Source organism: Dromaius novaehollandiae, chromosome 6 (assembly GCF_036370855.1).
Source record: "Dromaius novaehollandiae isolate bDroNov1 chromosome 6, bDroNov1.hap1, whole genome shotgun sequence".
Lineage (NCBI taxonomy): Eukaryota > Metazoa > Chordata > Aves > Casuariiformes > Dromaiidae > Dromaius > Dromaius novaehollandiae.
Window position 1 is genome coordinate 37,258,233 of NC_088103.1, and position 20,139 is coordinate 37,278,371.

The 20,139-nt window shown below is 42.9% G+C and overlaps 1 protein-coding gene across 2 annotated transcripts in view; it reads left to right on the forward strand.

The window, feature by feature from the left end:
- RBM20 (RNA binding motif protein 20) overlaps positions 1-13,851 on the forward strand; it is a 102,621-nt gene extending 88,770 nt beyond the window's left edge. For both annotated transcript variants that reach the window (XM_064514212.1, XM_026117519.2), the window contains exons 11-14: positions 1,351-2,020; positions 4,504-4,623; positions 5,640-5,761; positions 9,788-13,851. In XM_064514212.1, coding sequence (XP_064370282.1) covers positions 1,351-2,020; positions 4,504-4,623; positions 5,640-5,761; positions 9,788-9,898 — 1,023 coding nt within the window. In that variant the 3' untranslated portion in view covers positions 9,899-13,851. The remainder of the gene's footprint in view (positions 1-1,350; positions 2,021-4,503; positions 4,624-5,639; positions 5,762-9,787) is intronic.
- Positions 13,852-20,139: the final 6,288 nt, after the last annotated feature.

The window sequence follows — 20,139 nt, forward strand, 5'->3', positions numbered from 1 at the left end:
ATGTAGACAGTTTACAGAAGGGGGTTGTCTAAAATAACTTGCCTTATCTTGACCTCTTCTTTAAGGAGACCTCTTCTTTTTCTGAACTCCCCAGAGCTCTTTTTTTAGTTGCTCTTTGCCCATGTACATTGCTTCACATGCATAGCCCTTGGCACTGGCAACTGTAAGTAATGTATGCCCAAATGAACTGTGTAACTTTGCAAACTGTGCCCAAAATAGGAGACATGGTCACTTAGCAGAGAAAGAGGAGATTAACGATGAAAACTTTTCAGAATATCGGCCCTAAATAGACTATAAATAATAGCTTCTTTTGATTGTTTCTGTTTTTAATTAGATTATGTCTTTATAGCACCCCTGCTGCAGCATCACAGTAAGGCACAGCAATGTCCTTGGAATTCCTCCAGCTTCATATCTCTAGGGTCATGGATTGATGGTCAGATATGGAAGCTATTGATATCTCTTGCTGTAGAAAACTGATCTCCTGGCAAGAATGGTGTCAACTCCCAGAGTTTTCGTGCTGTTTTAGGATTCTAGGAGGGGAAGTGTGGGAATGGCCACACAGAAGGAGAATACAGATTATTAATAGATTATGTGCAAATGATGATTCTGGGAGTTGAAATCTAAACTGCACCAAGTGTGTATTGAAAGTTACATATACCTTACAATTCTAATTCTTCTGAAATCCAGTATTAGTGTCTGAGAATCCTAAGTCTATGACTGCATGTATGAGGTATTTCAGATTATAAACCTTTGAGTATAACTGTAAAACTGATTTTTCTCAAGGTCTAGGCCAACCTCTACCAACACAGTCCCTGGCAGAGGGCTCTTGCTGGTGGAAGGAAATGACTACAGAAGGTAGCCACATTTTCTCAGTCACTGCAGGAAATTAAAGGACTAATCCAGCAAAGTAAAAGCTACAATGGCTAGACTGGGGTTCAGTATATTCTCATTGTGGTGCCTGTTTCTGGTCACCTTGGGATGGAGGTAGAGAAAGGGGAGAGGGTAATTTCCTTGGGGTCACGCAGCAGAGTATGACTAGTGTGGCAGGTTGTGCCTTGTTCTGCTGTTTACAGGAAAGCAGGAAGTGGGAGACTAGAGAGACGTTATTCCCCAAGGCAGTTACAGGATCTCCCTAAAGTGAAGCTTATATGATTATTTTTAAAAGATTGCTTGTTATTGTAAGGTTAAAAATCATAGAACCAAGGCATGTTGTTCTTTGGAACTAGACTAGAAGAGGGATTAGGCATGACCAGTTCAAAAGTTTTCCTGGTTACTGATGTTCAAAGCCCACTTTTAACAATGATGATCTATAATCACTGATTTCTCAAATTTTTTACATTTTTGTGACAGGAAAGAGACTGGGAGAGTGGAAGTGAGATAGAAGGTGAGACCTGGTATCCTGCTAACATGGAGGAATTAGTGACAGTAGATGAAGTAGGAGAAGATGATCTAATTATGGAGCCTGATATCACTGAGCTTGAAGAAATAGTACCTGTTGATCAAAAAAATAAAGCCATCTCAGAAATGTGTCCCTGTATGTCAACCACATTAGAACTGAAAAATGATCATAGCCACTTAACCAGGAATGAAGACAAATTTGCCCATAAAGCTTTAGAAACAAACTTCAGATCAGCAAAGGGCAGTGTAGCTTCTTCTGGTGGCTGTCAGGATGATGAGGATGATGGTAATGATGATGCGGTTACTGAAGCATCAAGCCTAAATCTGGACCCTGAGCAGAAACCAGAGGAATCGCAAGAAGACCAACCTGCTAAGGAGTCTGATCACCAGCAGAAGGAAGAAAAAATTGATAAAAGCTCTGACGTTCATTTAGAGCCTGAAGATCGCCATATACCTTCTGTTCAGCTGAAAGAAGAGACTCTCCAGCTCCCTGACACATTCATAGATGATTACAAACAGATGGGATCACAAGGAGCTGAGAATAGAGAAGTTATGGAAATGCTTGTTAAAAATGCTGGTGAAGAAACAAGACATGGAAGCCAAGAGTGTTCAGAGGCCAAGGGTAACTACTGTTTTTTTCTTTTCAGCCTGCAGAGAGCCTTACATGTTTTCTCTGACAGTAGATTGAAATCTATTGCTAACCAGAATAAATGTTGCTAATAGGATCAAGACTTGTCCTTGGAGAAGCTCAGTAAAAGAACCCCACTGCCATTCACCAAGCTAAATCATTAGAGGCTTTTAGCTGAATAGTGTAAAGGAAATATGATAAGCAGCTTGCAAGCTTTCTGCAAGGCATATGATACTATAATTGTCAAATCAAGGTTCACATGAGTTTAGCTGAAGTCTTTCAGTGCCCTGCTAAATTTATTTTGAATTGTCAATGAAATGAGTGACAGTCTCTGAAGGTCAGCGGAGAGGTATCTCTAATGTCTGGCTGGCTCCTAGTCAAGGTAGGTATTCTTACGCACTGTACAGAAGTGTTAGCAACATGGAAATCATTTGTAGATTATTACTTCTTGGTCCCTCTTCACACAAATACATGCTTTTTGTCAGGACTTGCCCTATCTTCTGTTATCTACCACATGCTGCCTTTAATATAACTGATATGACATGCTGTGAGATAGAGCCAATGAATGTAATTGTAGCTGCCTATTAGTATTTTTGCTGTCAGAAAAAAAGTCTTGAGTGTCTAAAATTCACCTCAGTTCCCTGTCACTCCTTCAAATGAAACACAAGTAAATGGACTGGGTATAATGACAGAAAGTGGAAAACAGCATATACCATGTTGGCCAGGAATGCTCTTTTTTGGTTGTTATTGTAGCTTGTGTGATGGAGAATTCATGAACAGAAGTTCCTGGAAATTTCCTGAGAGTGCCATTTTCCACCGGAAAATGCAAAAACATTTAACGTAAATGTCTCACTTTGAACAAACTTCTTCTACCAGGACAGGTTTGAAACTCACTTGGTTTTCAAAACTCACCTGTCTAGCCTGAAGACAGCTTGCCAAGCTTTGCACCTTTGGAGATAACACTGCCTTGTGAATTCCTCGGGACTGGGGACCACAAAGTTTCCAGGCTTTTGGGCCAGCTGGCTCTCCTGGCCCACTTCACGGGCAGTCAGCTGACATGAAAGCTCAGTATCCCAAGAGACAGTAACTTGGGCATTTTCAGCATCTAAGCTTCCAAATTCCTGGCAGGGAACCTGGAAACTCCAGGGGAGCTTGTGCTTCCCAGACATCTGCCTGGACTTGACATCTGGGATCCTCAGTGCGAGGCAGGGTCTTTGGGCTCTAGGCTCTCCGCTAATGCACCTATCAGCCCTAGAAATCAACTTAAGCAGGACTTAAGTTGCAACAAAGGCCCTGGGTATCCTGTGAACACCCATCTGACACTCACGGGTTTTCCAGGATCTGTTCTGCAGAGTTGGAAACCTGCAGTGGGCTTAAAGTTAACTTGAAAGCCAACCGGTCAGGATTTTTTATTATTTTCTTTTAAATCATGTACTAGGCATATTTAAAACAATGGAGAGAATTTCATTCTCATAGCCAGAAATTACAGATCTTTGAACTACAGGCTTGAAAGGCAGGAAGGGTTTGGTTTGGGCAAAAATGTATTTGTTTTATGAGAAAACATATCCCTCATCTAGGTGAAATTTGCAAAGCAAGAGGAATTTTGTCAGGGTAAGGAAACCAGTTCTTTGCTGTAAGAACTGAAGATTGGGAATCAGACCAATTTATTTGTAATTCTGTTGCTCTGTGATAGCGACTTTCTCTTTTTTGCTAATAAAAGCAATTCACATAGTCAGAGGGGAGAATGTCCGTCATTCTAACTGGCTTTATCCTTCTCAGCAAATCAATTCATTGTTTTCCATACCTTGAATCTCCTGCCTGTCTGTTAATTTTCATCAGCAGTGACCAAACACCCCATCCCTACTGGCCACAAACAAAAATCTTTGAGGAACCAAAAGCCGTAAAGCAGAAACCATCCCTTAGGGAGCTGAAGATGGGAGCAGAGTGCCCCATGGCAGTGGTCCCTCAGGGGTCCTGCCAGAGGGAGGTTTGCTCTGCATATGCAGCTAGCTCCGGATGCACTTGGGTGATTTGCCTTCAGCAGGTCCTCCTGGCTCCCCGCTTTCTCAGCAGCCCTGTTTTAGGGCAGCTCTGTCTCTGGTCGCATAGCACAGCCCTGCCACAGAGCTCCGTTTGAGCCGTATGTGGCTGTGGAGCTGCGGTCTGACTGTGCTTGTGCCAGAGGCCTGTATAATATTATAGATCCTTTGAGAGTTTAAAATGTAAAAAGAAAAAAACATAATGGCCATGCAATTAGGAATAGAGAAAGGATCTACTGGGAGAAATAGGGGTGTGTGCATCAGTGTAGTATAGCTGTTGTGAGTTGCACTGAGTAGGCATTTTGTTTGAATAGAAAAGCATTTTTCCAGATGTTATTTAATTTATTGCTCCACCCAGAAAGTATTTCCAAGAAGTTTACAAATGTCTCTTTAAAGTAATAAACTGTTTTCATTCAACACATTTATTCATTTGTTAAGCAAATTCCAGGTACCTGGAAATGAGACCTCTTGACTACCCGGAGGTAGACTCGAAGCGAACCCATTCTCCGCCAGGCTGGGAACAAGAGGATGTGTTCACAGAACTCAGCATTCCCCTAGGTATGGTCCGACCCGCGGTCTCCGTCGGCAGGAGATGCCGCCCACTGCGGTATCTAGAAATTACAACAAGATGTCACCTTCAGGCTACTTGCCAGGTTTATTTCTCAGCTCGAATGTGAGGAGAATGAAGAGACAGGGTGGACAGAAGAGCAGTAGCCGTTGGAAGAACCGGGCTTTCAGTTCTAGATCATTATTAATGAATGAATTCCAGATAAATGGCATAAGGTAGCATTAATATCAGTATGAGATGAAATACGCTGCCTTGAACCGAACTTCTTTGCCTCTAACCTGAGCATGATGCAGGGGACATAGGCAGTAACAAAGAAGCAGGATAAATCAGCCTGCCGGAGCACTGGTAGCCCCAGTTGCTTTGGCTGCTGTTAACACTTTGGGACCGCAGGGCAGGCACACGCACATCCCTACAGCAACACCTGGGTAGCAGCTCTGGCAAAGTCAAGGAATGTTGAGGGTGGGAGGATCATTCAGTAAATTCTCCAGAAATTAGAGAGTTTTAAGTCTAAGACATATGGTATGGACAATACTTAGTAGTTTAAAAGTCTTTGTCATAAAAGTGTTGGTTATACTTTTTAGCATAACCAAAAGTATTGGTTATACTGTGTGAACACTGATCATGAGTAAAACACCTGGGAGAGCTACATCTTTAAGGATAATTTGCCTAACCTAAGCATGAATTTGCCACTAATAAGTACTATAGCTATTCCAGCCCTTGAAGTTACACAGTGAAGTTTCCAGTCAATATTAGGTGAGAGAAGGTACATTTTTAAATATGTATATCTAAGAGAGGAGACGTGTAAAGTGTATTTGCAATGCACATGATTTTAAACTGCGGGTCAGTATTGCAAAATGAGGTAAATCAAAGAAGAGAATCTGATGTTCACAGTCTTCAGATCTATGTCACTTAACTAAACAGCATCTTTTTTCTTTAACAGGAAGTTTGTTGTTGGGGGGGAAGGGTTTCAACTGCCATCCTGATGTAATTCAAAATCTCTCTGTAGGTGTGGAATTTGTGGTGCCCAGAACTGGGTTTTACTGTAAGCTCTGTGGACTCTTCTACACAAATGAAGAGACAGCAAAGACAAGTCACTGCAGAAGTACTGTTCACTACAGAAATCTTCAGGTAAAAACAGTCTTGAAACTAGCTGACAACTAGCTATTGGGGTGGATTGCGTTCAAGTTCCATGGTGCTGTAAAAAAACTACTTTTTATGCTGTGTACAGAATTTAAAAGAAGTTAAGTATACATAAGCAAAACATTGCAGTAGTTGTGAATAGTAGCACACTAATCTCTCACTCCTGGGTCCCTGAAATCAACTTATGGATCATAAATAAAATGGGGCCAGGAGATCATTTTATCATTTCATTTATATTTCGTCCTTGTCACCAGCACAGCGTGCAACTTGGACCATTTAATTCTCTGTTCTTGAGAGTTCCAGACATTGGTGTCGCTGGGATTGAGCCCAGCAGCCTTTCTCATTCCTTAATTTCATTACCATTAAACATGCCACTTCTTTAATGAGGCTTATAGTTTTATTTCTGCATTCATGTGAATTTCTGTAGCATGTTTCATCACACAGTATTACATGACACACGGGTATCCAGGGCATTTCCTGTGACCAGCTGAAATCTCCTCTCTCTGCTACAGAGCAGCACAGCGCAGAGCACCACTAGTGAATAATTTCTGTAAGGATATGCAGAAGAGTGTAATTTCTTGTGTAATTACTTGTATGGTTTCAATAAACCTATGCCACCATATTTGAAAATAGCACACAGAGACCATGAGCACTTGCAGCTAAAAGAAAAAAACCCTGCCCTGATCACTTTGCAGATGCACGGTTGATAGTATCAGTCATTGCTGTTCATGACAGCATGAGCCTTAACTGCCCCGAGTGGAGGACTCCTCAGAAGAGGCAGCCTTGCCTCTCACCTCCTCGAGTCCCTGCCTGTGTGCAGGGCTGTGGACACTGCAGAAGACAGATTTACTAGCAATGCCTTTGGCATTTGCACACTTTCAGCAAAAGGCATAGAAGAAGGCTGCCCCTTCTCTCTCTGCTCCTTCCCCCTGCTCATCGTAAACATTGGAGCTCTGTTTCTCATCAAGCAATAGCCATCTTTCCCTAGCTGGCTAATAGGTATTAACTTTTCTGTGAATAGTTTTCTTTAAGTGACAGAAAGTCAAATAATTTCTCTGGGAGAATTTTCTTCTTGACTTTCCTGAAGTTACTTAGCTCTAATCATACAAAGGCCTTTGGCGTTTAAAGATTTTGCCTGCAGAGCTGCTGTTTGCTAGTAATGGATCTTCCAAGTGTAAGCCTGAAGAACAGGTGCCTTATTTGCACGTCTTTTTTGTGTTTCATACAAGAAAATCCAGAGGGATTCACCAAAGGTAGCAGCACTGAGTGCAGGCCACATGTCCCATGTGAGTCTGTCCCAAATAAATTTATGGTGCTTAGGGAGAGATTGCCAGTCTACCCCCTGCCACGGCAATTGGCACTGTAGAAGAGGCCTTTTTTCATTTTCTAAGTTACTTTGTCAAAGTCATGGAAAAAATGTCCAATTAAAACTAAGTCAGCATGGAAAAACCTTTTTTCTCACCTTTAAGACATTTCCCATGAGCACTGTGGTAGATTTCTAAAACTGACTTGAGATAAAAGCAGAGACCACAAGACCGGATAAAATTAAATCTGTCAAATATGGTAATGAAAACACTCTGTTCTGTGGAGCTGTAGCTCTTATCTTACTAAACTGAGGAATTTAACCGTCTGATAAATAACCATCCAACTTTTATCTCTTCAAGTGGAAACACAGCAAATTTTAAATAATTGTTCTGCATTACTAGAACCCTTCTTGTTGTAGTACTGCTCATTTATGCACTCTGCAATAAACTTCAGTCTTCTCCTATGCTGAAGCAATTTAATGAGTGTACCCACCAATTTAAGAGCTATGAAATCTAATTTTCACCATATCATAACCTGCTGCAGCCTGTGTCTTCCTGTTGTCATGTCTACATGACAAATATCATTGGCCAGTGACAATAACATTGTCCCAGGTGCTCTCATGGCTGTGAGTCTTTGTGTTTGATTTCCTACATGTTGTTTTTCACATGATCTCCTTGGCACCACATCCAAATAGAAGACCAGTGTTTGGAATTTTACACAAACTGAACAGTTTGTTTACTAGATTTCTTCCAAAAGCCTCATTTCCATAAAGATGAGGATTTTGTCTTGAAGTAGAACAGTCAACTTCATCTGTGTATGGTGCCTCTTGAAGAATAACAATCACTGGAAAAAACTTCAACTGTTTCTTCACCAGCCTGGTAGACTTCTTCCAATTTTCCATTCTCTTCAGCGTAACAAATAATTTCCCAGGTGGTATTTGTATTTACAGATCCACTGCATTTTCAGTGCCGCAAAAATCCATCATTTGGCCATCCCTCCCACCACTACTACAAAAAGCTTTCAGATTCACCTAGTGTAAGCTACCCTTGGGCAAATCAGTGCAGCATTTTATTTTGTTTTCCTCTGGCTTTATGTAGTTTTCATCAAAAACTACATCAAAAAAGAAAAATATTTCTTCCTTTACTGCCATTTTATTATAATCTGAATTTCTGGTTTGTGAACTTCAAAACTGGTGATTACATTACCCATGATAGCTGACACCAAAGGTGATGGCCACACCCTTTATTAACTTTGAAAACCTCAGTCTTATTTTGATGGGTAATTATTAAAAAACAAAAAGCATGGGTTATCTGATCCACTGACAAGTGTTAGTGATTTATTACAGTTCATGGAGTACGGAACACTCCTCCCAACCTTTACGGTTTTTATATCTCTGTATGCTACAGTAACATTTACTCTGGCCTTCAGCCACGTGGAATTTTGTACTCTAGGATCAAGATTAAGAGTTCTGTAATTTCCATAGCCAAATCTCTCTATTCAGAGTAGCAGGGGTGCAGCCATCATTTTGTCACAGTTATGCCTACCTTGTACCTTTACTGAGTTCCTTTCAGATGTACCTCTTTCCTCCAAAACTCGTATTTACCTGAGACAACCTGTTCTAGCACACCAAGAAAGGCCCTAGTTTCTTTACAGCTGTTCCTCATTCCACCTCTTCCGCATGGATGCCAAAGAGTAAACTCCACTTGGGGGAGTCCTGCAACTAGACAGTGTTTTGCAGTGACTTGAGATGGCCTTTTCAAAGCAAACCAGAATGCTTAAACAGCTGGAAAGGAGAGTTTTAGAATCCTGATAACACTCAGGTCAGTTATTCTTGCATGTGGGGTGTGTCTGTAACAATGGGTACAAGTCATTAATAAGACCATCTCTCCATTGTTATATGGGTATTTCCCATGAGTGTCTCTAGACCAGGTGCTGGTGAAGAAGCTTCTTCGATTCTGTTCCTATGCCAGTTGACCTTGAATAAACACTTCGTGCACCATTTTCAGACACACACCAGTTCATCTTCCATTTTGTGTGCACCTCTGCCAACTAAGAATACTGCCAGAAGGTTCAAGGCCTCACCGGCCAGTTCTGTATTTTCAAATCACCTTGGGTATTTAGAGGTTTGAAATGCTTTATCTTAAAGCAACACAATGTATGTAAATACTCAAGCCAGATTGCTAAATTGTGTTAATTATTACTGAATTTGATTCTTCCCTTAAAATGCTCTCATGCACATGGTGCATGTCTGAAAATGTAACGTATATGCTTTAAACTATGACTCAGAAACTCCATCTACTCTGCCACACTAGTTTTATCCTAGCATAATTCAGTTGACTTAATGGTGTTAGTCCTTGCCCTATAGTGTATGGGAGTAGTAAGTAGTCAGTTTATGTTTGCCAGGAGAAAAGGTGAGGTCTAGCTACACAGATTGATGAGGAATCATGGTGATGGTCCTCCTGGTTCTGTCACCAATTTCCCTTATGGCACAGATTTAATCACTGAACTTCTTAGGCTCTCTGTGTATTAGGGTAGTTTGCCTAACACAGCTACAATACCTGTCTTGACTTTTCTCCAAAATGGGGCTTCTACGTGTTTTCTTCCCCTGTGAGGTGCTGGGAGAGTGTAAGAACTCTGAAGAGGTGTAAGCATCCTGTGTTGAGTTTCTCCAGCTTTTGTACAGATGCTTTGTTTTTGATGTGATTGCAGAAGTATCTATCCCAGCTTGCAGAAGAGAGCCTGAAAATGAATGAAGAAGGCAGCACTCTGCACCAGGATGACGCTGGAATCGTTCCTCACTTTGAGAAGAAAAAACTGTGATGTGGATGAACTGGAAGAGCTATAATGAGTGAATGCTGATACTTCTTTTTTTATTTCTATGGTATAACTGTCAATTTGCACTGTACAGAGGAGGGGAAATAAAGAGCATGTTCCATGCATCTATGCCCAGAGTGCCATTAAAAACCAAAATGCCTGAAACAGTTTCCCACGGTGAAGCAATGCTGGCATATCTGTAACAAGTGGAGCAATTCTTTCTCACACTGTGAGCTGGGAGTGGTTTCCTAGATTAAATCAGAATTCTCAGGGATTCTTAAAGTTTTAATTCTGATGTGACACGTCAGATCAGGCAGAGTATTTAGAAGGACTCAGCATCCTCCAGTAGACGCTGGAAGGAAAGGAAATGTGACTATAAATAGTCTTTAATGTTGCTTAAAATATTTTCAGACACTCATTACCCCAATGAGAAGTAGGATTTGCATAGGACACCTAAAACCATTGTGCTAAACCTAATCAGTAGATGGCATAATGTAAACCCGGTTGGCATCCATCTCCATGTCTTAGAGCTTGGAGAAATGACAAATATCTGTGTCATTGGGCATTGACTGCACTTCCTGTTATATGAATGCAGAGGGAGCCACAGTCTGTGTCCCAGCGAGCTCATAGCCTGAACCCAGCACAGCGAGAACATTCACATGCGTGTGCTGGCAGCTGACCTGCGCCGGTTCTCAACATTTTCCGTGGTGTGATCAAGATGTTCTCCATTTGTCCTCGTGTTTAGAACTCTTCTTGATCACTCTAGAGAGTGCTAACTTTGAGTGTTACAGACTTGAAACTCCCACAAGAGTCTTTTAAAGCGCCACATGTTTGGACCATGCTACTTGTAGACATATTTAGTCAAGATGTTTGCTTTTGGAGTCTTCTTGTTTTTTGTTTTTTTTTTTCCCAAACTTGTTTTTCCTCAATTTGGCAACCTTGAATTTTCCTGGTCTGTATGGAAAGATGCCAGACTTTTCATATTGTTTTTGTATTTTACTTCCCAGAATTTTTTAGGCAAATACAACAACTGATGGCTCACAGAATACTGCACTGAGAACACAGGATGCACCAGCAGCTCTGGCATTATTATGAGCTATTGTTTCTGCACAGTTGTTGCTTAGTATTTTGCAAACTGCCTTTGAAATGCACTGTACAAGTTTCTGGTTCACTTCAATAGGGCTTTGTGTAGTAAAGTGAATACGTATGCAAACCATTGCCAGAATTGATCCTGGAGTTATGCTTTTATAAAAAGCGCCATGCAATCTAGACAGATGGGGATTTGCAGACATTTTTCTATTCTTTGCCTGACTCTAATATTCATCACAGTAAGTTCTGCACAAATTGCTGGTGTTAGATGTCCTGTTTAGATGTTGTGTGGAGGAAATAGTTTTCCAGGAGATTCTAGCCATCCCTAAGAATGACATGGGTGTCAAAAAATATTGCACAGTGACTAAATTGCCAAAATTGCCTTCACCAAAGTATTTGGCCCATTATTACCTGTGCCAGCAGCCATACTCTTTTTCCGAAATACCTCTTAGCCGGGCAGTGTCTCCCCTGGGTGCCCGGTGTTGTTGTGTTAGACTCTGTTCCAATTCACGGCCTGTGTTTTCCATTCATTTTTACCAGAGGTGGGTTCAGATTTCATAGCTGGAAACCACATTTCTCACAAGTTCAGGGATTCTTTGCATCCCAAATTCAGACATGGCCCATTTGAAAGAAAGGGGGAAATGAAAAGCATTACAGCATAAATCCTCCTTTGTCCAGACTTGAAATATGTTAAAATTTGGGCCAATCTGCCCTTTAAAACAGCTTTTTTTGGTTTTCCCCATGTAAAAAAAATTGCAAAACAAGTTATTCTTCCTTCAAGGGTTGGGTTTTATTTTGATTGTTTTTCACACTGCAGTGAAATATGAGCACAAAGCGAGAGCTTGTATTACAGAGTATATGATTACGAAAATGGCAGTAAAAATTGTGCAATTGTCTTTTAAAGCACAGCTCTCAAGGTGGTCATGTATCGTCTGAATATGAAGTTCCCTTCATGCCCATCAGCACAATCTGAGCATAAGGGAAGGAAATCACTCCAAATGCAAGCATCCAATTTTTGAAGCCTACCCTGCTATCAAACTGGGTCTCTCACTTGCCTAATGGGAGTTTGTTAGACCACGTGGTTAAGCTTAATTGGATCTGAGACATGGCTGACTATATATCAAAGTCATATGCTTCCAGCAGCTTTATCCCCAGCTAACCTCAAGTGAGAAAAGTATCACTGTTATTATTCTTTATTTTTATTGCAGTAGAAGCTACGGGTCCACTGCCTTTATTATAGGCACAAATCCACAACAAAGACTTTCCCAGGACAAAGAGCTTTAAATCAGCCTTTTAGAAAACAGACAACAGGTGGATACAAGCAGGCAGGGAAAGCAATAGGTAACCATGAGATTTTGACTGGGAGCAGCAGAATTATTAAAAGGAGTGTTTGCCCAGGGGCTCATTTTTGGATTTAAGGGAGATGATTCAAACTACTTCCCTCCTCCTCAAATTCTGACACCAGAGTCACTCCCATCATTCACAACTCACACATTTAACCTCCTTTTTTTCCTGACCAGTTGTATTGGACATGCAAAATCTCTTCTTTACAGTATGGGCCTTGGTATCCTGCAGACCCTGGTTGAGATATGCTCACCTCAGTTTCAGCCTCCATCCTGGTCTGCAAAAGCTGGAGTCTTGACCAAGGCTCACCAGGAATTGTCCAGGCTCCAGATAGCTTGTTTGGGTCATCAGTCCCTTGCTTGCCACTGAGGAAGCCAGAAGCTCCAGGTGGCATCTCTTCTGTATGGAGAGTCCTCTTCTGGAAGCAGGTGACTCAAGTGGGTGATGCAGGTGCAGTGCCTAGTCCCATAAATGTGATCAGATCCAGACATTTGTAGAGGAGATCTGGATTCCCCATTCTTTTGGGCTCTCTCCTGGCATGACAGCATTCTGCACAATCTTGGGTACAGCCACACAGGCAGCTCTCCTTCTGAGAAGGTCCTTTCTCCCCTTAAAAATCCAACATTTTAAAGCAGTTAAAAGCAATCCCAAGTCTTGACTAATTCCTAACAATCCCTATGGTCTGTTTTCAGCCTGATGCACTTTGAGATTTCAGAGGAAATCTTCCCCCGCCTCGCACAACGGGCCATCATGCAATACTGACAGGCACTCAACTCCTCAGCTTCTCTCTACTACCTATTCTGCTGAGGAAGAACACCACTGTAGGCAGCCACTTAACTTTCTCAGCTTGTGTAAAAATGTGTTGTTTCTTTCAATTTATTATATTCAAAATCTTTACTTTTCCTAGTTGGCATAATTCATCATCACTATAATATATGCTGTTTATTAATACATATTTATATTTTATATATATATATATATAGCACAAAGCAGGCTCAGGTCTAGCCAAAAAAATATTGATATTTTAAAAAGAGCTTCCTTAATATATAGAAATCATTTCAACACATCTCAACCAAAGATTGCACTTTTTGAATAGGGACTATGTTTTTCATCTGTGTAAAATTTGTATCAATCTCAAATAGTCTTTAATGTCAATTTGCAACTTACTTTCTTTGAGGTAAAAATAAAAAAAAAAAACTCTTGCCCCATAAGGTTTGCCAAAGTTTCATGTTGGCTTTAACACTAAATTAGTGTTAGGCTGGTTATATTCAGGGTTTTTCTATTCTCTGAGGATTAAGGCTGTGATTTGTTGAATTATACTTGAACTGGACCAGATAAACTATTTATTGAGCTTATATAATCTCATTAATTTAAGTTTTGGCTTGTAAACAGTTGGAATTTGTAGTACTCGTCTAATTATATAGGACCTGTCACCAATATTAACTGATCTGTGTAACTGATTGCAAAGTGTTTCAATTTGTGTTTCTTAAAAAGAAAGATTTTAATAAAGAGAATTATAAAGCATATATATTGGCAGGCGATTGTCCCAGCAACAACACGCTTCTAACTTTCCAGGGGAGCTATTAAAAAACAAAACAAATAAAAGCTAGTTTGGGGGACAGGATGGAAGCAGGAGGCCAAAATGTTTGGTTTTAAATGTAATTTCTAAAAGCTGTGATTCTTACCATGTAATTCCTGCTGCAAGGGTGATTGCAGTCTTCTGGTACAGGAGTTGTAATGAACGCAGTCAGCGTTTGACTCTGTCATTATTAATAATTGTTACTACCCGCTCCTGTTCCTCTACACATGTCCTCATTTCCCTTTTTCTCTTTATTTCCAAATGGATTGGGCAAGCTGTTGGTCCTCACTGGCTCTTCTCTGTCTCCAACTAGATTTTCTTTTCATCCTTCTGAAACCACTATAAAGTATTACCAAAACTACTGTCCCCAGCAGAGCCGAGTACCCCTTCCCCACCAGACCTCAGCCGAAGCTCTCCTGTTTGCCCCCGTGCACCACTTCCCCTCTCGCCCTTGCCCTTCCTGACACGCTCTCCCTTTATCTTTGCTGATTTTTCTTCTTTTCCTCAGACCATCCTCCCCGTTTCCCTCCTGGCTCCTTTCTCACAGGCAGTTCTTCCCTCCGGCTCACCTAAAACACCAGCAATCGGAGCTCCCTGCGAGTAAACACCCAACCCAGGTAGGGTGATGTAAAGAAGTATCTGTATTAAATATTTATAGACTGCCATGAGGACAAAAGCAGAGAGGAGACTTAGCCACAAGCTTTGATGAAGTCACCCAGTGGAAAACACTAGGAGGAAAACTGCGACAGGGCAAACTGGTGTGGGCAGGACAGCGAGGGAAACAAGGGAGATCTGCCCTCTCCTGGACAGCAGGTTGTCCCTCGGCGCTCGCTGTGGGCACCGCGCCGCTCCCGCTTGGGAAGGAAGAGCCGGAAAGGATGCAGAAGGAGAGAGCTTGACTTTCAAGCCTGATTTCTGTGTTTTCAGCAAAGAAATGTCAGCTAGTGTAAACACGAGCTTGGAAAGCAAACGACTTCTGTCAGTCTAGTTTATTTGTTACTGGGTTGGCACTAACTGCACTGGCAGTGGAAGCATTTTGGCAGTATAATGAGCTTTGACTGGCCAAGTACTTCTGCAAAGGCTTCCAAGTTTAAGCAAGGCCTGAGCTGGCAAAATGAGTTGGTGCAGTGGCTGGATTCCTTCTCACCTGTGTGAGCCGCTGTCGTCGGAGAAACGGCCCTGTTGCCGCTAAAAATGAGTTAGCTTGTGGCTTTCCATGCTCCCCCCAGCGCTCCCAGTAGCCATGGCTGCCTGGGCGGCTCAAGGGCAGCTTGGTCTGTCTCACTGCAGGCAGGAGCTCCAAAAACAGCTCCTGCGCTGCAGTCTGGCAGCTGGAAAAGTGGACATCCAGCTCCAGGTATGGAAACCAGTGACAGCAAGGTCAGGTCTGGGAAGAAGGTGAGAGTATGTTTGTGTGCAAGGGAGGGGAAAGGCCGCCATCAAAGACTGCATTAAGCTTCCTACCATGAGCTGAGGGAGTGAAAGTCTATCATTCCTCACTGAGTGGCTGGGGAAATGAGTCACAGGCGGAAAAAAATGGAACTCATGTTTTCTGACTGTTCAGGTCTTTAAACTGGTGCTTTGGCCTCTTTTAAGTAAGTGTTTTGCAGCTAAGGTGCACATGTAGTGTATTTTAAGCACAAATGGTTTCAGTTCTTCTGCCCCAGATGCTGTGAAACCTTCATATGTGCGATTCTGTTGCATCTCGTTGCAGCTAGGAATCTGTCTTGCTCTAAAAATTGGGAAAATTAATTTTGTGATTTTGCATCATATATCCATAATAAAGAAACACAAATTGTGTTATTCAAAGTGTAATGAGCTTTCTGATCAGGATTTTGCCATGCTTAAATTTCTTGGCAGAAAGGGAAGCTCTCAGGTTTGAAAGACTTCGAAACTGAACACAAGTCCACATCTAAATACCAGTTTTGCCATTTTACATAAAGCTGTGATTGACCTCTTTTTGATAGCCAGGTTATCACCGAGTGATCCTGTCTGATCTGGCACTGCAAGCAAGGTCAAGCCTGTCCAAAAATGGGAGACCTCCATGGGAAAGGTGACCAGCAAGGGCAGGGCTGTGCAGGAAACCAGAGCTGGTGCTGTCTCCTCTGAAGCAATACTACGGTGGTACCTGGCCTGCAGCTCAGCTGTCCTAACACAAACCAGGCTGGGCTTACTGGAGACTCATTGCAGCACGCCCTGGTTGATGCTGCTGCAAAGGTGGTTACGGATGGCTGGACAAATCTCGTTTTGAGAGGATATAAATGTGGGATTGGGGTTACCTAGCCTGGCTAAGGGGGGCTATCAGCAAATCAGCGTCCCTTCCTCTGCTTTTTAGTGTTATTAAGTCTGGGACTCCGCAGTGTTTGTCCAGGTGGCAGTGAAGGGTTGCCTGAAAGAACAGGTTTGACTTTACTTGCTTTTCTATGCCTGTCTCCACCAATCTCTGCTTATCTGTGTCAATACGTTGAGCATTCCTCATGTGTTTGACCTGTCTGATGCAATGCTGCAGCTTTAAGCCATGGGAATACATGGTATTTATTTTTGGAGAAAAAATCCCCATGTTGTTGAGAACAGTGGGGAACGGACAAGCTCCATGGATTTTTCATACACACTCTAGGCAGTCCTGTAGCTAAGCTGGGTAATGCAGTGGTGAAACAAAAAGTGTCCTTTCACCCTTGCAGAAAAGAAATATCCATAAGAATTAGCCTCCTCACTGCAGGGCAAAACTTTCACATGAGAGCCTGGCCTTATGGGCACGGACAGCAGAAAGCCCTGAGTTTCTCTGAAGCTGGGAATCCATTCCTCCTTACGTGATATTTCACATGTCCCCTTTGCCTGACTTCAGTGGCACTAAGGTGATTTACAGCACTGAAAATCTGCCCCTAATCTTTCTGAAACATACTGTCTCGTGGTAACATAATATATTCACAGCACCATGGAAACGTGGTGCTTGTGAGCTACTCCCCAGATGATGAAGTGAAACAAGCAGAGGTAGTTTTCATCTCTTTCTTCCTCTCTCCCCCCTGTTACTGCTGACACCACTGAGGCACAGGAGGACCCTGGCAGAAGTCATAGGGGCTGGGAGGCAGGCGGGGGCACTGCTGGGCCAGCAAGGCCCATTTTGTATGTTATGGAGGCGTTTTTCTGAGGGCTCATCTGCACACAATTGCATCAGCCTACTTAAGGGTGAGATTATGAATCAGATAGGCTGATTAAAGTTGATGAGCTCTTGTTCCAGTTTACACCAGGCTTATTCTGGTTAAACTACAGTCTGTCAGGAGCAAGGTTTAGCTACCTGAAGAAAACTTACTTTAAACAGACATAGGAGTGTACATCAGTTTTTAATTAGCTGGTTCAAATCTGAACAAGTGTATTGCTCATAGTGGGCATGTTCAGAAGCTTTTTGGAGACTAGAGAGCTCCACAGGGCAGGCTGAATCCAGCCCATGAAAGGTTTAAATAATTGCCAGGCAGAATTCATGGGCCAATATTCCTTATGCTAAGACTGTAAGTGTTAGCAGGACAGCTTTGGGTTGGGAGGCAGCTTTCCTATCTTGATTTCTTCCCAGAGCCTCAGAAACCAAGGTTCCCAATTATAAGCTGTCTTCCCCTTACTCCTGAGACTTGTTTGAGGACATATATATTAGTTCCACCTTCTTTAAACACAGTCTTTGTGTCTTTAGAGGGCACAGGAAGCCGGTTTTGTTTGTGGGTTTCTTCTTTGGCTTGGCTGTGTTTGCACTGCAGCTAGTTTATCTTTGGCAGATAGCAATGTGTTCTTGGCAGCAAACTTTCACCTTGAGCTCAGGGGGCGTTGCCACGCAATGTTTTGCACACCTGTGATGGGAAATTGGAAAAAATTTGCCTGTTTGTATCACTACTGAGATGTTAAAACTGGTTTTCCAACAGTGCTATTGGTGAGTACTTAATAGACCTCCTGACTCCCAAGACCTGGGCATGTTGGAAGGCAGCATGTGTGCGTGTGTGTGTGCATGTGCATGCATGAGCAAAACCTGCACTGCCTTGCATGCATTTTATCGTTTAGCAGCTGGCAATCTGACATCACCAGCATTACAATCCTTACAATTACAATAGTAAATTTTTTGGTGTGTACCCAGGCTGAGTTTCTAACCTCTTTACCTAGCCTGTTCACTCTTCCTTCCCCTCACACTGTACCTGTAGATATCAACTATGGTGGCAAGCTTGCTGATCCAGACACCAGGACCTGTGTTTCCAGATGTTCCCTTGCCAGAAAGTGCAGAGTTTCTGGAAACAAGGCAGACCCCTAACAGGCATTAAGATTAATACTCCTATGTGAGTAGTCATAGGTTGCTAAAACAATCTTTTCCCACAGCTTTTCTCGTGTCAGCATTTCTAGAGCTCCAACATACTGCGGCTGCTATTATTATGGAAGGATTCATGAATGGCTGCAAAGTTCAAAGACACACTGGCAACCCCAAGGACCAAAAAGACAGGAGTCAGTCCAAGCCCTGCTCCCTTTCCCAAGAAGGAGAAGTTTGCCAGCTATTTCTTTTCCCAACTTTGTTGTTGTTGTTGTTATTAGCCAGTGAACTTTGGGATCTCTTTATTCACCTCCCAGTTTTTCAGCATTTAAGTTGCACTAGTTTCATGTTTTCAAATCTTTCATCCACAACCTTGAGGGCTAGGAACATACTTTGTTTATAAATGAAAGCTACAATTCTCCTGTTCCAAGGATCTGGGATTTTAGGATATATTTCCCAAAGCACAAAAGTCCTGATAAAATCACAGATGTTGCCAGGAGTGCACAGAGTATCCTCTGTTTTGGAAGAGGAGGCGTTGGACTGCAGTCAGCTGCAGGCACCAGCTCTAGCTACTGTTGTTTTAGTGAGTCAAATAAAAATAACATCGTGGTTAAACACAAGCTCTCCGGGCCTAACTAAAGATGACAACCTCATCTCTTTCTAGCCGCAGTGCTACACAAAAGAGCTCCTTTTGTAATCCTCCAGATTAATTTTCACATTCAAGATTTTTGCCCCAGAAGGAGCCTACACCCTTGGGAATGTACTTTGGGGAGTGTAAAGCCCTCCCTGCGATGCAGAGCTGGCTGGTTCCAGCCAGGCACCTCCTGTGACATGTGGCTGCCTGTTTCCAACTGGGAGCATTTCAGCTTAAGTGATCTTCACTTTTTCTCTCTCTTTTCTCTTAACTGTTGCTTTAATTGCAGCTTCATGCCACCTTTCACGTAGCCCCCTCAGCTTGCATCAGACTCCTATTGTCTGTGCTGTAAACACAGCTGCTTAAACCCCCTCCCCCAAATGCCCCTGCTTTCCAGAAAGCGCCTATCTGCAAGGACCAGGTGCCACTCTTGAGTTTGCAGCTTTTTGTTGGGTCATGGGCTCAGGTCAGATTCCTGTTTAAACCAGGATGAGGTCAAAACGGAGACAAACTCAGGAAAATCCTCCACTTCAGCAGAGCCTAATGCTCACTGGCTGCATGCTGGTGACTTCGCAGTGCCCCAGCCTCCCTGAGACTGAAGGGCAATGCAGAGTGGAGCAAATGATTAGCATTATTAAAAATACTTTGCAATTATACAGCGTCTTTTCATCTAAAGATTTCAAAGCTTCGTAGCACTCACACAAAGTTACTTATTATCCCCGGCATTTAGCAGAGTCAGGAAATGAAGGAAAGCAGCTAAGTGACTTGCCTTAGGTCATGCAGTAAGTCTGCGTCCGAGGTGGGAACTCAGCCCCGAACTGCTGACTCTACGCTCATGCCCTAACGCAAGGCCGCACCTCTCCTCCTGCTGCGCCAAGCCATCTCCTTCGGGAGCACAGAGGAAGCAGTCGCCCTGCTCAGAGGGTCCGTACAGCCTGGGCAACGCTCAGGAGGCACCTGGTACTGCTGCCCGGGAGCTGCTTTGCGGCTCGGAGCAGCACTGGTGGTTCCTAAGCCCGTCTGCCCCAGAGAAGCCCCACGCAGACAGCCGAGGTCGTGTTGCAGGCTCTGTCATGCTGGAGGTTTTAATCTGCCTTGGCAGACGGCACTGCGTGGCAAGGCCGTGGCAGCCAGTGGCCGCTGCTCGTAGGGCAGGCCCCCGAGGGCAAGGCCTGGTGCGGTCTGCTGGGCGTGCATTTATCCCAGCCTTGCAGTCGCCAGGCTGAACACCACTGCTTCAGCCCCCAGCTTCCAGCATGCTCCCTCCAGCCAGCGCTGTCCATATGCACATGGGGAGACTACAAAGACCTTCCTTTACA